Genomic DNA, 21233 nt, shown 5'->3' with positions numbered 1-21233 from the left:
CCCGCTGGCGCTAGCGCCTGTGTTCGCTGTGCAGAGTTTTCACGCACGCTAAAATCGATGCCAATCAGTGTAATTTGTACAGATTATAATATGCAATGGAAAGCTTCGGGCAGAATTAGTGACTTTAGCACAAAAGGCCGTTAAACTCTACCGTGAAAGAGAGGGTTGTGATCACGAACGCCTGCACAGGAAGCTGTAATGTCGAAAAGCTATCCCATAATGCAATGCGCGTTTTCAGGATTTTCCCCGGATCTCGGCAGAATCGCTATTTGGGGTAGCGAGAATTGGATTCTTGCATTCACATAGGCTTAATACAGGAGCCACCCGGTTCCAGTAGGAAATGGGTTAAGTTGATCTCCAGAAGAGGCCTTTCTGTTGATCACACAGTTTGGGAAATTAGCTTTACCCGAGAACAGCTGATTCACTAGAAAAGTTGTTAAAATGTTATTATGTGCGGGCCCTTATACAATGTTTCTACCTGTATCTTGGCTACTACATGATGATACAAGTTAGCATGAATCTAAACATGTTTGATTCTCAAACTAGCTTACCAAGTCTGATGTGCCAAATATAAGAAAAAAAGGAGATGAAACACTTTATACAAATGAGTGACAGTGACTTGACCAAGTATTGTAGAGGTGTCGTGGTCGAGTGGATATGTCACCGGACTGTCGATCACAAGGTCCGCGTTTCGAGTCCCGCTGCACTAATGTCCTTTGGCAAGACATTGATCTACTTTTGCCACACTCAACCCAGGTGATGTAAATGGGTACCTGGCAGGAATTAATTCCTTGAAATGCTAGAGCGCTGTATGGCAGCCGTGCTAAAGCCAGGGTAATAATTGGGAGCGCCAGAAGTGTCACGTATGACAGACATGAGCGCTATACAAGAACCCAGTATTATTATTATTATTATTATTATTCTTCTCACAACTCCTTATGCCATCATAGAGGAATTATAAATTGCATCATGTTGATGTTTACTATAATGGCAAGATAAGAACCAAACTGCCTAGTTAAGAGTCAGTTGTCATGCCTGCACCAACGGGAACATAATTTTATCTCCTTCTTTTCCAGTGTTGTCCTGTATGAGTATAATAAAAAACTTGGTAGACTTCTGTAAAACCAGAAACGTTTAGGACATGTCACTTTCCCAAATTGTAATTTTAAGTGACTTTCAAAAAGAAGTTTCACAAATTGCAAAAGCAATTTCTAATGTGTTTGTTTGTTTGTTCTATTTATTTAACCACGGTTAAAGCCCCTCTGCACTAGTTTGAACAAGAGGGATAAGACCTCCCTGCAAGGTCACTGACAGGTTGTTATCTCATCATATCAGCTCTCAATTAACATAAGAAAAAGGGGACCATGGGGGATCAATGGTCACCGATTAGGCATTGTTTGCTATATAGAGGGCACAAGTAGCTATAAGTAGTGCAGTGGTGCTTTAAAACATCTGCTATCAGCCATAAGGCTGTTTTTCAGCAAGTCTATTAAAAGCATTCACACAATATACATAAGACAGTGTTGATTTCGTTATTTTGTGGCATAGAACTTTTGCGATTATGAAACATTCAGGAAATTGGCATACATTTCATGCATGTTAGTTTCTGGTTTTACATTACTTATTGTTTTATTGATATTGTGTAACGCTTCTTTTTGTTGCTGTTTGTCTACAGTGTGAGTCATGGTCTTTCATGGAAGGTCATCAAGCCTCATATCGATGTAAGTATCAACCTTCTATTTATTTATAATTGGTTTGGATTGACTGTTTTATCTGACTCCTAAAGGGCAACAGGGTCCTGTTTCACAAAACTTTATGGACAATCATCTCTTAAAAGATTGTTTCTTGGAATAATTTGTAATGATTGCTGGGCGGGGTAATTCTGTACTTGAGGAAAACAAGAATTCAGTTGTAAAAGGGTAAACAAATACATTTTTTTCTCAATTATACAGAACTGCACCATTTTTGGCCCGGAGTAAAATATAAATTATATGTTAATTGAACCATAGCTGCCAGATTGGTCACAAATCTAAATGCTTTAAAATATTGAAATGAGTAAAGATTGTATTCCAAGACCAAATACACAGAGCAACTTTTGACAGCAGGAATTCATGAAAATATAAACTGGAAGTTGGTTTGTAGCTATTTTGAACCCCTTGATCAAATGTATGACATGTATTTATCTCTATAGTGATAGATAGGTGTAGATGCCCAAAATAAACAATGAACAAGGAAGAACAAACAACTGCTGTAAAGCCATATCACACTGACATAGTTGTTTGTTTTTCAAGTTGATTTCTATCGGTGTAACATTTTTCATTCATTTTATTTTTCCAGACGATGATCCAAGATGTGTTGTTTCCATTGATGTGTTATACTGATGAAGATGATGAGCTTTGGAGAGATGACCCCTATGAATACATCAGACTCAAGTTTGGTAAAATACCCCTCCTTACACCTCAATCACACGTAACATGGAGATTCTGTGCTATGTGGTCCGTAGGGCATTAATTCCATCCATTGATGACAAATCTCTTTGATCCGACGATAACTAACGGCAGTGATAACAGAAAGAGAGACATCATATTATATGTCCTGTACTGTTCAAGGGTTGTTGTTGGTTTTATTGATTAATTTTAATCGTTGTAAAAGAGTTTTGGTGATTGGTAAACTTTAATGGTTTATGAATGTTGCTAGGGTACTACATGATGATACAAGTTAGCATGAATCTAAATATGTTTGATTCTCAATCTAGCTTACCAAGTCTGGTGTACCAAGCATACTATATGATGGGCATTCCCTTATTATTGATATACTATTTTTGCAACTATAAGTTATAGGGGGCTGCAATCTACAAGCCTAGCTTTTCAGTAGCAACCTCCACGACCAACCTGTTTTATATGCCTGTTGTACACTGTGGACCAATTACAATTGCAATTATATTGTTAAGTTTCATTGTTTTACTATGTACAATGCAATCCCATGTATTTCATTTATTTTTTGTTGGAAATGGAAATGGAAAGAAAAGAAATGAAATGAAATGAAATGTTAGAGATTTCAAACCAATGCGGCCCTTCATCTGTTGTAATATTATTAACGGTCGTGATAACGGAAACCACCATTAACAATCTCTTTGATACAATCATACTTAAATCGATATGAGAATGTAAGTTTTTCTTATCTTTGAATCCAGATGTGTTTGAGGACTTCATCTCACCGGTGACCGCTGCTCAAACCGTTCTTCACTCCAGCGCTAGTAAGAGGAAAGAGGTTCTCTCTAAGACGATGGGCTTCTGTTTACAAGTCATCACGGAACCAACCGTAGACCCCCGCAAGAAAGATGGCGCTCTGCATATGATCGGAACGCTGGCAGAGATTCTCCTCAAGGTATGGTCAAAACGATGTCGCGAATCTTATGACAACTGAAATTGTGGTGCCTTTAAAAAGGCATCGTTTAACAATGCTAAAGATGAAGTTGAGTTCTGGTCATGTGATTACCTCGTGAAAGAAACAGTGTGGAATCGATCAGAAAAGGTTGATCATCTAGCATATAAGTATTTGTGTGTATTGCAAGGTTCTGGAACAATCAAAATGATAAGAAATTTGGCCAAGTCTTGGTAAAGTTACAAGCACTGTACACAGAAAGGTGTATATGGGACTACACAAACAAGTGGCGTAAAAATCCGTCCCGATTTTTACGATATTACATGCCATATATTTAGAATATGAAGGCATTTGAAGAGCCATGCTTTTCAGGGAACATGTTTTATCTGATGTTCTTCCATACTTGCATAATAACAATGATAACGCTCACAAATTATTTTTCACCTCTTCCCAGAACTCAACCTTCTCTTTTAAAGGTACTATATCCCTTTTGCAGCCAACCTCAAATTCTGTAAAACTTTACAGGAATTATGAATATGTCATGTATGTCCTATCTGTGAAATTTAAACGTTATGAGTGTCCTCATATTCAAATTATGCAAGGAAACCCGTTTACTTGCTAGACTTCACTGTCAGGCACTATTGAGTGACTGACTGGCTTTTTTCTTCTTTGGTAATAACATACATGAAAAGAGTTGTAAAGGGTACATTAGCATTTGTCTACATCAATAACCCACTTCTTGTGATGGCCAAGATTAAACTGATTGAATCTTTGCGCAGCATAAAACGTATGACCATTCGGTACAATTGTGTGAAAATCAAGACTATTACTTTTGGGCTCTATAGCCCTAAAGTCGATTTGACAACTAATAGTCATTATTTTCCCACTTGAAGACATTCTCAAGCCCCACCTTTTTTAGGGAAGTTCTAAATTAGTATTATCTTTCAAATGCAGTTGGAATTTAACTTTTTCATTTTTTTGGCCTGCAAATGGGTCATAGTACCTTTAATCTGAGATGCATGACCCTACGTGCTAACAGTGTCTGTGATATGGTGTAAATAATATTGAACCCCTAAAAAGTCGCGCTTCAAAATGATTGTGAAGTGACTCAAAAAAGTAAAATATCTTTGAGTGACCGGTTTTACCGTACTCTTTTCCCCCTATAGACTGTAGTGTTATAAAACCTGTGTGGAAAACGTTTTTTGAAATTTCAATCATAAATATCTTGATAATGTGTCTTGGCTACTACATGATGATACAAGATTGCATGAATCTAAACATGTTTGATTCTCAATCTAGCTTACCAAGTCTGATGTGCCAAGCACAAGAACAGAAGGTGTATGATTCTCATAGATTTCATACCATCGTGGTCTTGATTTATGCATTATTTTCAGCCGTTTGTTCTTCCTTAATATGTTCATGCATTTGATGTAGATGTAAATGGGTACCTGGTAGGAATTAATTCCTTGAAATGCTAGAGCGCCGTATGGCAGCCGTGCTAAAGCCGGGGTAATAATCGGGAGCGCCAGGAGGGTCGAATCTGACTGACATGAACGCTTTACAACACGGGTGGCCAACCTTTTAAAGCTCGCGGGCCACATCTAACGATTGTCATAACTTGGCGGGCCGTAGGCCAGGCGGGGGGGGGGGGGGGGGGGGGTTAATCACATATTGAGACATACGGGGTGTGCCGCTCTAATGGGTAACCTTTTTTACAAAAAGAATCCCTAAACTTGGGTCCCATTTTTAACAGAAATATCCTAAACATGGGTCCGTGTTTTCAAAAAATTTATTTAAAAAAAATTCAGGGTTTTAGCCATGCAAACACCCGAAATTTTTATAAAATGGGCTTTACTTTCAACAAAAATCTGCCAAAACAAGGCAACCCTTAAAAATGGGTAGAGGTTACGAGGCTTCAGCTGCACACCCCGTCAAAACCAAATCTGAAATCCCCCCCCCCCCACACACACACACTCACACACACACCTGCAATTTTGCAAACAACAAAATCAGTCGAACAAAATCAGGCTTACTTTTTTAGTGTGATTTCTGGCTAACAAAATATGAGGCAAAGTTGTTTACCTTTCTCTTCTATGAAGAAATACTTCAGAGATCAATCCGATTTAAAGTTTCTGTCTTCATCAGAAACTTTCCTTTTCTTCGCACGTCTCGAAATCGATGCCATGTTGGTTGTTATTTCAAACAAAATCAATGACACAGCAGAAAGAATATAAGGGGACTATCCACGATTAAGATTAATGAAAAAATTATACGGCGGGAGAAAAGGGTTGTAAGTTTTAAGACAAGTATGGCATTTCAAACATATTTCTTGATTCACGATCGATTGGGCAAAAAGAATTTCCATTTTCGGTTTAACTTAATAAAATTTGGAGTGGATTTTAAAAGATTATTATTATTGTTATTATTTGTATATGTACAAAGGTTACTGCATGTGGAAATAACAAACTGAAATTGACACGGCGAGTGATGTTAATGTCGTTAATGTAATGTAATGAGAGGGAATTTGAGGAGTTTTGTATTAGCCACGTAACGAATCAATATGTTTTGAATGATGAAAACAAATTATGGAAATAGAGATAGCTGTGTGTAAATGTTTTACTCTATTTCATCGCTGTTATGCGGGTTGCATTTCATTCATTAAGTATTTTTATAATTACTTTTTCAATGCTCCGCGGGCCGCACAAGAAGAGCTCGCGGGCCGCATGTGGCCCACGGGCCGCAGGTTGGCCACCCGTGCTTTACAAGAACCATTATTATTATTATTTTTATTGATGTTTTCTCATTTTGTATTTTTATAGAAAAAGATCTACAAGGATCAGATGGAACAGATGTTGGTTTCTCACATCTTCCCAGAATTCCAGAGTCCACATGGCTACATGAGAGCAAGGGTAAGATATTTTAATACATATACAGTCAAACCTGTCTATAGCGACCAGCCAAGGGAAACACAAAAAGTAGCCTTTGACAGGTGGTCTTTGTAGACAGGTTCCTTTAGTTCATGATTCAATGAGAAACCATTTCCAAGGGATACAACAAATGTGGCCTTTGTAGACAGGTGGTCTTTGTAGACAGGCGGTCACTAAAGCAGGTTTGACTGTATGTTGAATTTCATTTTAATACTGGTACAGAGATAACAAGTTGAAAAGTTTAAAAAGTTAAGTCCTCCTTTACTTAATTATGCAAGTGTTATCGTTTTACAAAGACCTCATTGCTTTTGCAGAAGCTATGTAGAAAACTATATGAGAATTCTCTTTTGACCTTTGGACCTTGTTTGAATGTTGAGCAATGGTCCGTTTTTGCAGCTGGACACTTTTAAAAACAAATCCACGTCTTGTTTTCGTTGTTGATCCAAAAGTGAGTGATAGATTTTTCCAGTGGTATCAAATTCTATGAAGAGCTAACTTTATATCAGGATTACCCCTGAAAACACAATGTATATTATTTTATATTTTAATTCATGTATAATATAATAAGAATAAATTTGGTATTGTATGCACTATACAATATTCTTGGGTCTCCCCCCCCCCCCATTATTCTAGGCTAACTGTGTCGCTTTCTTTAAGCAAAATCAATTTCGTTACAGAGGCTAATCTTGACCAGTGTTTGAGATGTAATTTCACATACAATATTCGTGTACATGCATAGCATAATGATAGGAAGATTTTGGAGGAATGATTCCAATTTTGTGGCCTTCAAGCTATTGTTTTGAACCCTAGATTCCTCTCTTTTTCTGAATGTTTTTTTGTGAAAAGTAATAATTGTATTCCTATTTTTGCCTTGAGAGATTCCTAATATTTGCTGTGAAAAGTTGGCAGGTATGCATATGCATCATGTAATCTTTGTGTTTTCTTTTGTTTATTGTTCTAGGCGAACTGGGTGGTGCATTCTTTCAGCGAGGTCAAGTACCGGTCAGAGCCTAACCTGATCCAAGCCTTAGACTTGACCAGGCAGTGTCTGGTCCGAGACAGTGACATGCCGGTCAGAGTAGAGTCTGCCTTCGCCCTTCAGATGCTCATCTCCAGCCACGACAAGGGGAAAGAACTCATGCAACCTCACGTCAAAGAAGTGATAGAAGGTAGGTGGCTCACTTCAATTTATAGCAGTTTGGTCTACAACCAGGGGGGCATTTCACAAAACTTGTCATCAGTGACAAATGACAGTCTTTGTTATAAGCTACTGAAATCCTTGCTTCTGATTGGTTATCAGTAGATTTGTCACTGATTTTTGTCATTTGTCATTGAAAAAAGGCTTTGTGAACCGGGCCCCAGGTCATCTACTACTCAGTTGGTCTATCCCCTGTATGGTTTACACCAAGGCATAGTCATAAATGATAATAATAATAATCAAATTATTTTCAGGTGAGTAGAGCAGACCCCTTGGCAGGAATGTGGTTTACTCTTGGTTCCAAATAGAGTTTGGTTTTTGACCCGACTGCTAAGAAAGTATATGTATGCTATCTCACGTTTGACTTTGTATCTTGGCTACTACATGACGATACAAGATTGCATGAATCCAAACATGTTTGATTCTCAATCTAGCTTACCAAGTCTGATGTACCAAGCTAATACAATCAAATATCAGTTCTCTAAATATATTGTTCGATTTATCTTGAATTTGACTCCAAATCAAAATTATGGATATTTGTTTAGGATCAAAACCCTTTGACACAAGGAGACATAGCAAAGCTTTCATTGATATTCTCCCTTTAAACTAAATCTTGTCATATTTCTTTTCTGAGACAGAAGAATGTTAAATCTATGTTTAAGTGTATGAGTTGACGTCCTTCTGGCTCCAAACGGATGAAATATGAGAGCGTTCTAAGAGTAAATCGTTTCTTGTGAGTTGTGACCTTTGTTCTACGTTGCATTAAACAAATGAGAAAGCTCATCATTTGTTTTTCACCATTCTCACAACTCAGACTTGTATCTACTAAATCCAAATCTTGACGATGCTGTTGTGTTTTATCTTTGTCTGTAGCTCTTCTCGTCGTGATCCGAGAAACCGAGAATGATGACCTGACCAACGTGATGCAGAAGCTCATCTGTACGTATGGAGATGAGATCATACCTATAGCTGTCGATATCACAACACACTTAGTAAGTCACCATCTCCGTTTTAGGACAGGATTTATTTTTAGAGCTAAATTTATCACATATTTTTCTTAAAATTGGCATCAATATTGTTCTTTTATTGCTACAATGATAGAATGAAATGCAATGTCTCTGAAATCAACATACCCAGTCAAGAATGTGTCTAATAAAATTATAAAAGTTTTTTTTGTAATTGAGACATTTTCTTGGGCAATTTTTATATATCATCCTTTCCACTGGATACAAAATGCTTTGGGCCGTCATCCTTGGGACAGAGATACAGTCTAACCTGCTTTAGTGACCACCTGTCTACAAAGACCACATTTTTTGTTTCCATTGCAACTTGTTTCTCATTGAAACATGTACTAAAAGAACCTGTCTACAAAGATCACCTGTCCACAAATACCACTTTTTGTGTTTCCCTTTTGCCGGTTGCTATAGGCAGGTTTGACTGTATAAGTATGTCACATAACAACAAAAAATTAACATCATAAATCTTAATCATATGAGTACCGTATTTGCCGGCATAAAGGCTGCAGTATTTTTGGAAGAGAAAATATCAAAAAGTCGGGGTGCGGCCTTTACGGCGAAAAAGTAAAAAAAAAGATGAAATCAAGTCAAAACCAGCACAAATTTGCACACATGGGACTATGAACGGTTCAATAACTATACCACTATGGTACAGGACATTTCAACACATCTTACCGACAATTTTATCTTGCATTGTTGACATGAATACGAAAATAAATTGCTAAACCAACATTTGCCAATAGATCTTGATCTAAGTTCGTGCCAATGCATGGCAAAAGTAAAGGAAGGGACCATTGAACAGAGCTGCCACAAAGCATCCATCCGAAGTCGGCATTTTGTTTTCCATTTCATGCAGTTTTGCATTACAACGTACATTGTGGTCGGGGTATATATCGGACACCAAATCTGCCCGCGATCACTTTTTGAGCTAAACTTCCGGTAAATTATAAGAATATTGATGAATTTGGTATCAGTTTGTAAAAAAAATTAGTGTTTTATGAGAAAATTACGATTATTTTGTTTTGTCCGTTTTTTTGTTTTTGTTTTTTGTTTTTTCTCTTTAAATGTCAAAGTTGGGGTGCGGCCTATGCGGTGGTGCGGCCTTATCGCCGGCAAATACGGTATATAACCTTGCATTGATTTTTCCCCCCTTATTTCTTTTCAGGCTGATACCTTTTCAAACGTGATAAACAGTGATGATGCAACCGATGACAAGGCCATCACAGCTATGGGTATCCTCAACACCATAGAGACCATTCTCAATGTGGTAGAAGATAAAGAAGAGGTAGGATGATTTGGATTTATCAGAGAGGCCAGGCTTTTATCTGCTTGTAGGTCCTGATGCATTATTGTTTGATGCTTTGTACAGAGCATACAGGATTCAGAAGAAGCTTTCAGTTCCAAAGCATGCTACAAATATTTGTAAATTCATGCCATAAAGTGAATTTTGATACAAAGTGGATAAAAAATAAATTTTGATGCAAATTATCAAATATCACTTTTTTGCATGAATTTACTAATTGGAGTAAGTACACTGTTGGAATAATTGATCCCATCTCCCTTGATCTTGACAATAATGTTTATTCATGATAGATGAAGTTAATATCTTCTCAGAACTTAGAACTTTATTGATCAATCCTTATGTCTGTAAAGCTTGGAGAAGATAATATGCACTTTATTTGTCAAGAATAAATCATATTTTATCCATCCTTTCATCGAGAAAAGAGGTAAGAAATATTTATTCCAACTTTATGGGCAAAAGTGAACATACATTGAAACATCCAAGAAGTCAAATTTCCTACAAGAAAACAAAGCGATCTTGCCTTAGAAAAACAAGTTTTATCAAGATTTGTGACCAAAGTTGGCCTAGGATCAATGGCAACTCTACATAACAATGATAATAACAGCGCTCTAGCATTTCAAGGAATTAATGCCTGTCAGGAATAAGCAGAGCTGCCAAACATTCCGTTTTTGCCGGAATTACTCCCATTTTTTCCTCCAAATTACGGTAGTACGTCTTTTCTTCATAATTTTTTTTTTTTTTAACATACCGCACGTCAAACAACTGCCCTAAAATGTTCATTTGATCACAAATTTAATAGAAAACCAAGTTTAAAACATACTGAAAAATATTCTCAAAAAGAATGAAATGCCGATAATACCAAAATACCTGCTTGTATGGAAAAAACAGCATGAGGAATGGACATTTTTTTGCATTGGAAGTGTGTTGCGCGTGGTAAGTTTCGTTTTAATGAATTCCTTTTTTTTGCCATCATGGTTCCTTTTTTTGGTCACATAAGGTTGGCAGCTCTGAATAAGGCAGGCGTTAGTTAGAGATATAAACATAGTTTCTCCCTTTTTCTTCCATTGACAGATTGTTCTTGAGCTTGAGAAGAAGATTCTGCAGGTTGTTGGTGTTGTATTGAGGAACCATGTAATAGGTGAGTACCGTGAGTATATTAGAAAGCTAGAACACATGGGTTATTCCATGGGGTTGGGGCAAAAAGATATGGTGATGTCCATGTGACCTTGGTATCTCCTACAACACATGGAAAATGAAATCTACTTTTTAAGATATTTCTGAATAATTATAGTGTTATTACATTTTGTGACAACCAAAGTTTATTGAGGAATAGTTCATGGAGATTAAATTTTCATTTCTTTGATTTAAATCCTAGACATTTAGCAAAAGTTTTGTCCCTCGTGAAGTGCATTTCCCTGCCAGTGAATGTTGTATTCCTGGCCTCGATGAAAGCTGGATTATCTCTTTGAAGAGCGAACTTCACAATCTCGATGTTGCAAACGGGTTAAGGCCATGTTCACACATGTATGCTAAATGTTCACAATGCCTTTTTGTTTTGATACTTTGCATGAATCTTGGCTACTACATGATGATACAAGATAGCATGAATATATTTGTGGTTGCTTATCTCTCCCAGACCCTGTTTACAGTGAGGAAAAAGACCGGGCCATTTTCTCACTGTAAACGGGGTCCTAGACTTCTATGAAGCAGTAAAGGTTTTACTGGTTGCAAAGGAATTGCTATTGATTGCATAATATTTGTGTTTCCTTTTTTCTCCTTAGATTTCTATGAAGCAGTAGAGGTTTTGATTGGTTGCAAATTAATTGCTATTGATTGTACATAATATTTGTGTTTCCTTATTTCTCTTATAGATTTCTATGAAGAAGTGTTTTCATTGATCTTCAGTATGACCTGTACCCACGTATCCCCTCCCCTGTGGGAAGTCTTCTACTATCTCTTTGAGACCTTTGCTGCTGATGGATTTGATTTCTTTGTCGGTAAGACATCCGCTTTCTTCTTCATCTCAATACTCAAGTCATCAATTATATCTTACTTTGTTGGGCTTAGATAAAATATTCATAAAGTATTCATGCACTTTAATAATAATATTCTGCTTTTATATAGCATTTAATACATCGACGATATCTCTAAGCACCTTTCATATATATTATTACCCCGGTCATCGGATTCAGGCTTGCCTGCACACAATGTATGCATATTCTCCACTCCCTGGGGAGCATTTCAGCCAGGCGTCATTTTTACAAGTGCACACTTGCTCATCTAACCACATTAGATTTAGCTATGGCTCAGTGGTAGAGCAGCGATCTCGTAACTGGGAGGTCCAAGGTTCGAAACCAAGTCAATGCGCTATTGCCCTTTTGTAAAAAGGCATTATTCCCCTTTATTAAGTCCCTCGGAGAGGACTTGAGCCGTCAGTTCCCCTGGTTGTTTAATTTCAAGTATATTCATGTTTTCATATGAGTCAGACAAAACAATCAGCAATCATTAACATGTTTAGGTATTAAGTATTTTACCCTTAGTCTAAGAAAGCTAGACTTGACCTAATTTTTTTGAAATCTAGTGATGAGTTAACCGTGGGGCATGCACCTGGATATAGTTTAACAAGACAGTGTTTTGTGGTTAGAAAATTTGACTTTCGTTCGGAGAAGGAACAGGAAGAGCGCGCCCTTGACTTCAATCTTCTCTGTTTATTTTCTTTAGAAATGATGCCAGCTCTTCATAATTACGTCACAACCGACCCTACTGCCTTTGTTAGTCAACCAAAACATCTTCAGATCGTCTATGAGATGTGTAAAAAGGTGAGTCGGTTCAACAAGATCCTTGGGGGGGGGGGGGAGTGGCGGATCCAGGGGGGGGGGGGGCCGGGGGGCCTGGCCCCCCCCCCCCCCCCCCTTGAGAAAAAAATAATGTAAAATCACATGATTTTTACCTTTTTCGGGGGTTGGGCCCCCCCCCCCCCTGGCGCTCAAGGGGGGGGGGGGTGCAAATTGAAATTTTTTTTGAGGATCAAAAAAAAAAATGTGCTCACTACCCTTCAACAATTCTGTCGTAAATGGTTCTGGTTTCATTTGATTGATAGATAATGTTAAAACTTTGATTTGTTACAGGTGTTAACCGAAGAAACAGATGAAGACGCTCAAAGCCACGCTGCCAAGCTTCTTGAAGTCGTTCTTATCCAATACAAAGGACAGATAGATGATGTAAGTTGTCTGATCAGGTTTTACCACATGCATTTACAAGAATCATTAATAAGGGAACAAATTAATCTAACAGTAGTATTGTGAATTAAACACAAATTCTGATCATGTGACCTGATATGTCTGGATATATATGCCCTCTGGTTTCTATTGGTAGGTTGTATTTCAGCAAATTCTAAATCGACATATATTCAAGCTTGTATTTGGTATCTCATCAAGCTCTCTCTCTCTTTTACTCTGCAGCACGTCTAGTTTCTCTCACCAAAAAAACATGACCATATTACACCAACCCTTAAACAATTGCATTGGCTCCCCATTCAATTTTGCGTCCAGTTCAAAGTTCTTCTTTTAACTTTCAAGTCTCTACATGGTCATGCCTCAAAATATCTTTCTGAACTGATTCATTTATACACACCCAATAGGCCCCTTCGTTTTGCAAATCAAACTCTCTTGACCATTAAAAAAGCAAAGACTAAATACTTTGGTGATAGGTCCTTTTCATGCTCTGCTGCACGTTTGTGGAATTCTCTCCCAGGCTCCATTTGTTGCATCTCTGATATTGCTTTGTTTAGATCAAAATTAAAAACCTACCTAATGGAAAATGCATATTCAACCTAGTTCTTAAATTGTTACCTTTATACCTTGTTATCTTATGTTTGATATTTTCACTTTAAATTTATTCTCTTGTCATTACTCTGTTTAGTTTTACTTGTATCAATATTGTAAAGCGCTTTGATATAAATGTCTTATGGAAAGCGCTATATAAGTAAAAGTTATTATTATTATTACTCTAGGTGGTTCCCCTCTTTGTGGAGTTGGCCTTAGCGAGACTAACGAGGGAGGTGAAGACGACGGAGCTGAGGCAGATGTGTCTTCAGGTGGTGATATCAGCTCTATACTACAACCCTCTCAAACTCCTAGAACTCTTAGATAAAGTCACAATACCCAACACTAATGAGGCTGTCACTGTTCAGTTCATCAAGCAATGGCTCAAAGACACAGATTGTTTCTTAGGGTGAGTCTGTTTCCAACTCCTTCCACGCCACTGCTGTAAATCTCACCCAGCAGTAGTGGATGTTTATTATACTGTGATTCGCCCATCTGAAAATACTTGACATTAAGTAATGCTCAAATCTTGTAAGTTTATGGGAAACTTCATCAGTGGGGCAATTAGATTCATTATATTGTTAATAATTCTCTCTGCCACTGATGCTCCTTCTATCTCCCTCTCTGTCTCTTTTTTTCTCTCTCTCTCTCTCTCTCTCTCCTTCTCTTTCTCTCTCTTTCTCTCTCTTTCTCTTTCTCTATCTTGTTAATCTACCAAACAGACCTTTCTGATTGAATGCATTGCTAATGAAATCATGATATCATTTTCTTGCAGGCTTCATGATCGTAAGATGTGTGTCCTAGGGATGTGTATGCTGCTCTCATTACCAAACAGACCGCCCGTTGTGACTGAGCTGGCTAACGAGTTCTTACCATCACTACTTCTCCTCTTCAAGGGACTCAAGAGAGCGTATGAATGTAAGTGGTGGTTGGTGGTGGTGGTGGTGGTTGTTATTTTACCTGACTGCTAAGAAAGCATAAATGCTTGTAAGTAAGCAACCAGAGGACTGATGGCTTTAGGTCCTCTCCGAGGGACCTGGTAATGAGGATTAATGCCTTACCAAAGGGCACTAGCGTATCGACTTGGTTTCGAACCCGGGTCACCAGATTACGAGACCACCGCTCTACCGACTGAGCTATCGCGCCTCCTCAGTCCAAGCTATTTTGTTCCATACATTAAATGACCACATCTAAGATTTCAGTTCATCTGATCTAGCTGATCATTGGCTGGCAAGCTTTGTTTGAATGTATGCATCAAATTTGAATATGTTAGAAAACCGTTCAATTGCTTGAAAACAATTGATTACACAATGCTATTGCATGACCAGGGGATTGTTTCACAAAGACTTAGATCAACTTTAAGTTGGACTTAACTATGGCAGGCTGTTCATGCCACTGGCTGCTCTCACCATTGGTCTCTCAATTATAATCTTCAAATAACACTTTTCCTTCAATGATAAACTATCAAAATATGTAAATTCTGTAGATTTATGACCAGGATTGGTACGTCCCTTGAGAAACCAATGCCAGTACATGATGAAAGAAAATAGTGGCATGAACGGCCTGCCATAATTAAAGGTGCACGTTCCCCCCAGTGTAGTTATCGGAACATACCATCTGCGTAAGAGCCGTATTCTGTTGGTGTCAATAGGCAGCTATAGCGCCTTCAGCTAGCGCGTACATATTTTAAGCACCCTCTGGAATACGGGGAACATGCCCCTTTAAGTCCAACTTAAAGTTGATCTTAGTCTTTGTGAAACACCCCCAGTACTTGACTCTATCTGTAAGTGGTAAAAGATAATGTGACATTGCTTGGTGTGTATATCTTTTTAGGTCGGGCTAACGCTGAGGAAGAAGATTCCGATGAGGAGGAGGATGATAGCGACTTTGAGGAGGATGAACTGGAGAGTGATGAGGATGAGATCGATGAAGATGGAGCTGAATATCTGGAGAGATTAGAGAAAGCGGTAAGTGATCATACTCCCATGTTATTCCCTAAAGTGGCTGGGTTATTTTGGTGCTCTTTCAGCTGGATAGGAGCGGATGCCGCCCCCAGGTGTGACAGCAAATTCTGAAACTTGGCACATAGGGAGGGCATCTTCTTGTGAATATAAAGCTTATCAAGTTTCTATCTGTATCTCAAACTGTTGCTTAGAAGTATCCATTTGGCTTAGCAGAGTGTAATGATTATTGACACTGTGCGATACTTGTAGGTCAAAATTGTATAAATGTGATATCAAAAGATGTATAAGACTCCATATCTTTAACGTCTGAAAGCTTGCGGTGGTCCCAAAAAATTGTACTTGAACACACGTTAAGGGGGAGGGCGATGGACCATGACATTGCAGCCGATAATAGTTAAACTTTTTAGCAAGAGCTTGCTTCTTCTGCAGATTTCTTAACGAATAACTCTCCATAATATGTATCATTTACATTTTTGTTTTAATGTCAACATTTCTATTATTATATTGTGTACACGTTCAAGAAATGTTTCATAAATTTTGTATATTATGTATCGCTGATTTAATTTATGTGTTGCAGAAGAAAAAAAGTTCTATTCATTTCAATTAAATTTGTATAATTTTCAGGCTGCTGATAGAAACGATGATGATGATGATGACGTATACGAAGAGACCGCCTTAGAGGGATACAACACTATCCTAGATGACGATGAAGATGCTGATGATGAATACGTCGTCTTCAAGACCATCATGCAAGGTAAGACACTCATGCATTTATGGTTATCCAACGTTTGCTTGGGCTATGGTTGTACAATACATGTACATGCTCTTGTGACAAAAAATTGTATTGGTTTGAATGCTCCCAAGGGAGTGGAGAATACGCACTCTAATGTGCTGAATGATCATGAATCCAGTGACCAGGGTAATAATAATACTGTAAGCACTTTGTTCGGTTGTAGCTGATGATGAATACATCGTCTTCAAGACCATCATGCAATTCAATTCAATTTATTTCCACTTTAAAAACAATTTACAAATCACTAACATATACATTTGAATAATAGTGGCGGGATCATGAAAAGCACTAATTGGCTTATTAAAAATGACCCCTTAACAAGTATACACATAACATGTTATACATTGTAAGTAAATATCTAAAATCATTACAGGAAAAACATAACATCAAATTAAAAAAATTAAAAAAATGATAAGGATGGAAAGATGGGAAATATGAACAAAATACTCATCATTTATATGAGTTCAAGGGGTGTTGTTTAACTAATCATTTGAACTGTTTTACGGTCTTACTATTCTTGAGATTAGTTGTGAGGTTATTCCAAATGTTTGGTCCATTGTAAAAATTGAAGTCTGAGTTATTGATATGCGGTTGAGAGATAATTTTACAACACATGCTCTTGTGTCAACTGCTTGGTGTCCATTACCTACACAGACCAATCACTGAACCTGAACAATGGACCCAATACTATACCTTACTCTAACCCTTAATCTATACCAATGATGAAATAATAATTAATTAATACAATTAAGTATATCACTGTAATTAGAAGTAGTAGTTGTGTCTTTAATATAAGTAGAAGAAGAAAATTGTACATCTCAATGCAAATATAATTCACCTTAACCCCCCCCCCCCCTCCATGATTTTTCCGATTGCTCGGGAACGCATATGGATGGCGCCCCGCCACTCGTTGACTTTTTTCTTTCGAGTCTTGCGCAACTTTTAGAAGAATTTTTTTGAAAATCGGACCTATGGTTACAAGGTCACGTGACCTTTTGTCTTTGCATGTCAGCCCGAAAATCGCTCATTTTCGTGATTTGTGTACAAAACATATGTAAAAGTCATTTTTCCTAAAAACAGATCAAACATGGGTTATTGGGTCTTTTTTCAAATTTAGGTGGTTGTTCTGGGAGTCAAAATAGTTGAATTGTTGTAGGAAATGAAATAAAACAACAAAAACAATGAAATACATAAGTTAAAAAAACAACGAAATACATAAGAAACTATCAAAACAAGGGATAACATAAAGAATAAGCTGGCTCTTCCAAATTTTTTGTCATATTATTGTTCAGAATGGTCTAATGAATATATGTAGTGAAAAAGAATGCTTAAATATGAATAATATATGATTTATGGGTAAAAATGTAATTTTTATGACTTTATTTGCATAAATTACCATAAATATGCAAATGAGTGAATTTTTCAAAAAATTGAAATTATCATATTATTCTATACACTTCACTTGACATGCGTGCAAATTTTCGCGGCGATCGGCCGCTTCGCGGCCGAGATCTTAAGGGGGGGGGGCCATAATGGCCCCCCACCCCGGCCCTACTAAGACCTCAAATAGCCCGGCCTTTTTAGGGTTAATGCATTTGGTAATAGAAATTAAGTAGAAATTAATGCATTTGGTAATAAAAATTAAGTAGAAATTAATGCATTTGGTAATAGAAATTAAATAGAAATTAGTTAGAAATTAATGCATTTGGTAGTATAAATTAAGTAGAAATTAATTGGTAGAAGAAATTAAGTAGAAATTAATACATTTGGTAGGTGAAATTAAGTGGACATTGATGTATTTTGCTGCTGAAAATACTTAAAAAATGAATATGTTTGATAGCAGAAATTAAGTATATCTTTTGTGACTTGTCTTTAACAGGTATCCAGGCGAATGATAACACTTGGTACAACGCCCTCACCAATCAGCTGACCTCTGAGCAGCAGCAGGAGCTCAATGATGTCGTCATCTTAGCCGACCAGAGGAAAGCAGCAGCAGGTAAGAGCTTCGTTATTATTTTCAGGGGGGTGTTTCACAAAGATCCTAAGTTGGACTTAACAATTATGGAAAGCCATTAGCATCTATGAAAATATTTTGTAAAATTTATTTGAAAAGGCATAGAATGTTGATTCAGTCATTCATATTTTCTATTATCAAGGAGATTCCATGTTCTTGATGTGGAATTTATAATAAGTCTAAAATACTTGAGTTTTCACTTTTGAATATATTTTATGTTAAGGCTACAAATGGCTCTCCATAATGTTTAAGTCCAACTTAAAATTAAGTTTGACTTAAAATCTTTGTGAAACACCCCCCAGGACAGGAATCTTCAAGGGCTAAATCAGAGCTGCCAACCATTACATTTTCCCCGGACTCTGTCAAACAACTGCCCTAAAATGTTGATTTGATCACAAATGCAATAGAAAACTAAGTTAAAACATACTCGAAGAGAAAAATATTCTCAAAAAGAATGAAAAGATTTTTTGGCGGAAAAGAATAGGATGTTTGTACAGTTGGGGTTGGCAGCTCTGCATATTCAGTATGAGAATGATGAAAGAAAGGTATGTCGCAGTAAACAAGGAGCTGTATGTATGCTTGATTGATTAACATACTGTTCTTCTCATTTCTTTTCAGAATCTAAGAAGATTGAGCTGGCTGGAGGTTACAAGTTTGCCAACGCTACCGTACCAGCATCTTTCAACTTTGGCAGTGGCGGGGGAAACATTGGATCATGAGTGGCTGACTGACTGCAAGACTAACCAGTACACCTAGTCAAATCCCAAAGACTCTTTATATGATACGTGTGTCAGCGCTGGCCTCCATCGATGTCTCACTATCATCTCTTTTTATATCCCGACGGTTGTTAATCTGTACCTTTGCCAGTCGGAAATGAAGTTGACCCGATGGCCTTTGCACTTCATGGAGGCAGCAGGTTAGGGGGTCAAGGGCCATCATCGATGCGGGAGTATTGCTAAAAAATGACGTCTGATATTGTCAGGTTGATTTTTCGAACAAAGGTCACACTCGGGTTGACCTTCGGTCAAAGTCAAGGTCAATCAGGGGTCAAAGGTCAGTGGCTTGTAAGGACAGATCTCTATATATAGGTTCAGCATTTTTGTCTCCACATACCAAGGTATTTCTACACGGATGATGACGAGATAAAGGAAGTGCATTATTGAAACATTGGCTAACATTTGATGTGATTAATTATTGTGCAGTTGTATAAAGTTTGTAAAAACACGATATACAGTAGCTTCATTCCTGTATTTACTTTGCTCATCCATCGCTCAGTTTTCATTGCCTAATCTCTAGTTGAAAATAGAAAAACTCACTATGGGCTAACTGGCAAGTGCTTGTGTTTGATGCATCACATGGATGAAGATTGTTGTCATATAATTTGCTCAGGTCTCTATGGCCTCACTATATATTCAATGAAGATGAGATTGGTAGACAGGGTTCTGGAACCAGTCTCTCTTTATTTCCATCATTTGAAAGATGCCGGGCCGGGTTGACTGAATTTTGTGAAATGCTTGTGAATGGTTTGGGAACACACTGTGAAACAAGAATTTTTTTGTGGCATGAAACTGTCATGAATTTTTAATGACAACATTTTACATTGCATGAAATTTCAGCGAATTAACAAAAAAAAAACTAGTGTTATGACGTGTATCATTTATTTATTTTATGGCATGAAACATCCAAGAATCTGGTCCATTCTTGAAATTCACAAACAAGTATGGTTGATGCACAGCACCCTGATGCAAGGGCTATTTTACACCTAAAACCTTTGATTGCTCATTAACTCTTTATGGGCCAAGTGGCTTTGCTATTTACGAGACTTTACCAAAACATGAACAATGCTTTCTGTTTGATTGCCAACACCTCCTCAACCATGACTTACATACAAACCTGTCGTGTACAAAACTTGTATCCGTTTTATACAGCTTTCTGTCAGGTGCCCACTTTAGGTATGCAAAATGAAGAAAAAAGAGGAATGTCTTTAATCGAGTATAATGGAAATAGATACTCTTGAACATTGAGTGTGCTGTGGTGAAGTAGAAGTTCCTAAGAGCTTTGTTCATGCATCATATTCACATTCTGGTGAAAAGACTGTGTTAACACTGGACAAAGTTCTTGACTTATAATGCCTCATCCACCATCAAAGGCATTATTTCTGAACTAGTACTGCACTTAGTGCACAGTGGGGAAAAGACCAACACCAACAATAAAAACCTAAAACAACATTCATTGTATCTATTTTTAAACCAGCCATGTCTATGTCGTGTCAAAATGTCTACCGTACCTGCTTATTTTCATGGTCTTCCTTCCTTCAGGGTTTCAATATATATAATGATGATTATTGTAATGCCCTTATTTAACTCTCTAGTATGGGTTCTATAAACTAAATTGAATTTCGCTTCCTCTACACCATGGTATCAGAAAACGTGATATGTTGCTACAACCATAAATGAGCTAGCACTGTTTATATCAAAACACACCACTAAAGCCTTATTCTAATATGCGCCGCAAACCGCTCCATTCTCATTACTTTTTTATGATGATGCAAGTTAACTTTAACGCTTTAACGCTTATTGTACGCAAATGCCTATCATTCGCACTGCAGATAAAGCGTTGTTTAGTGTGTGGTTGTTTTTGCGGTGGTCTACCGCGCCCTATCTGAACGAGCCTCAACTTGAAATGAGGCAATTGAATGATGTGAGTCAGAGATTAAAGATAAAGACTAGTATGGTCATGCGATCGCATTGTGAAAGAAACGTTGTGGAATCGATCAAAAATGGTTGATCATCTAGCTTGAAGGTTCTGGA

The 21233-nt window shown here is 37.5% G+C and overlaps 1 protein-coding gene across 2 annotated transcripts in view; it reads left to right on the top strand.

The window, feature by feature from the left end:
* Positions 1-20672, top strand: part of LOC586884 (importin-7) — a 32880-nt gene extending 12208 nt beyond the window's left edge. Inside the window, exons 9-25 of one of the 2 annotated variants that reach the window (XM_030989083.1) lie at positions 1676-1721; positions 2338-2437; positions 3194-3387; positions 6204-6293; positions 7273-7480; positions 8383-8501; positions 9691-9810; positions 10900-10975; positions 11700-11825; positions 12550-12647; positions 12957-13049; positions 13841-14061; positions 14428-14570; positions 15486-15619; positions 16241-16370; positions 18289-18405; positions 19042-20672. In XM_030989083.1, the coding sequence (XP_030844943.1) occupies positions 1676-1721; positions 2338-2437; positions 3194-3387; positions 6204-6293; positions 7273-7480; positions 8383-8501; positions 9691-9810; positions 10900-10975; positions 11700-11825; positions 12550-12647; positions 12957-13049; positions 13841-14061; positions 14428-14570; positions 15486-15619; positions 16241-16370; positions 18289-18405; positions 19042-19142 (2116 nt within the window). In that variant the 3' untranslated portion in view covers positions 19143-20672. The remainder of the gene's footprint in view (positions 1-1675; positions 1722-2337; positions 2438-3193; positions 3388-6203; positions 6294-7272; positions 7481-8382; positions 8502-9690; positions 9811-10899; positions 10976-11699; positions 11826-12549; positions 12648-12956; positions 13050-13840; positions 14062-14427; positions 14571-15485; positions 15620-16240; positions 16371-18288; positions 18406-19041) is intronic. The other variant, XM_030989084.1, reaches the window with a different exon arrangement.
* The last annotated feature ends 561 nt before the right edge of the window (positions 20673-21233 follow it).

This window comes from Strongylocentrotus purpuratus, unplaced genomic scaffold (assembly GCF_000002235.5).
Source record: "Strongylocentrotus purpuratus isolate Spur 01 unplaced genomic scaffold, Spur_5.0 spur5_scaffold_18, whole genome shotgun sequence".
NCBI classification, from domain to species: Eukaryota; Metazoa; Echinodermata; class Echinoidea; order Camarodonta; family Strongylocentrotidae; genus Strongylocentrotus; species Strongylocentrotus purpuratus.
The sequence above is the reverse complement of the archived record's forward strand: the minus strand, read 5'-3'. Positions and strand labels throughout refer to the sequence as shown.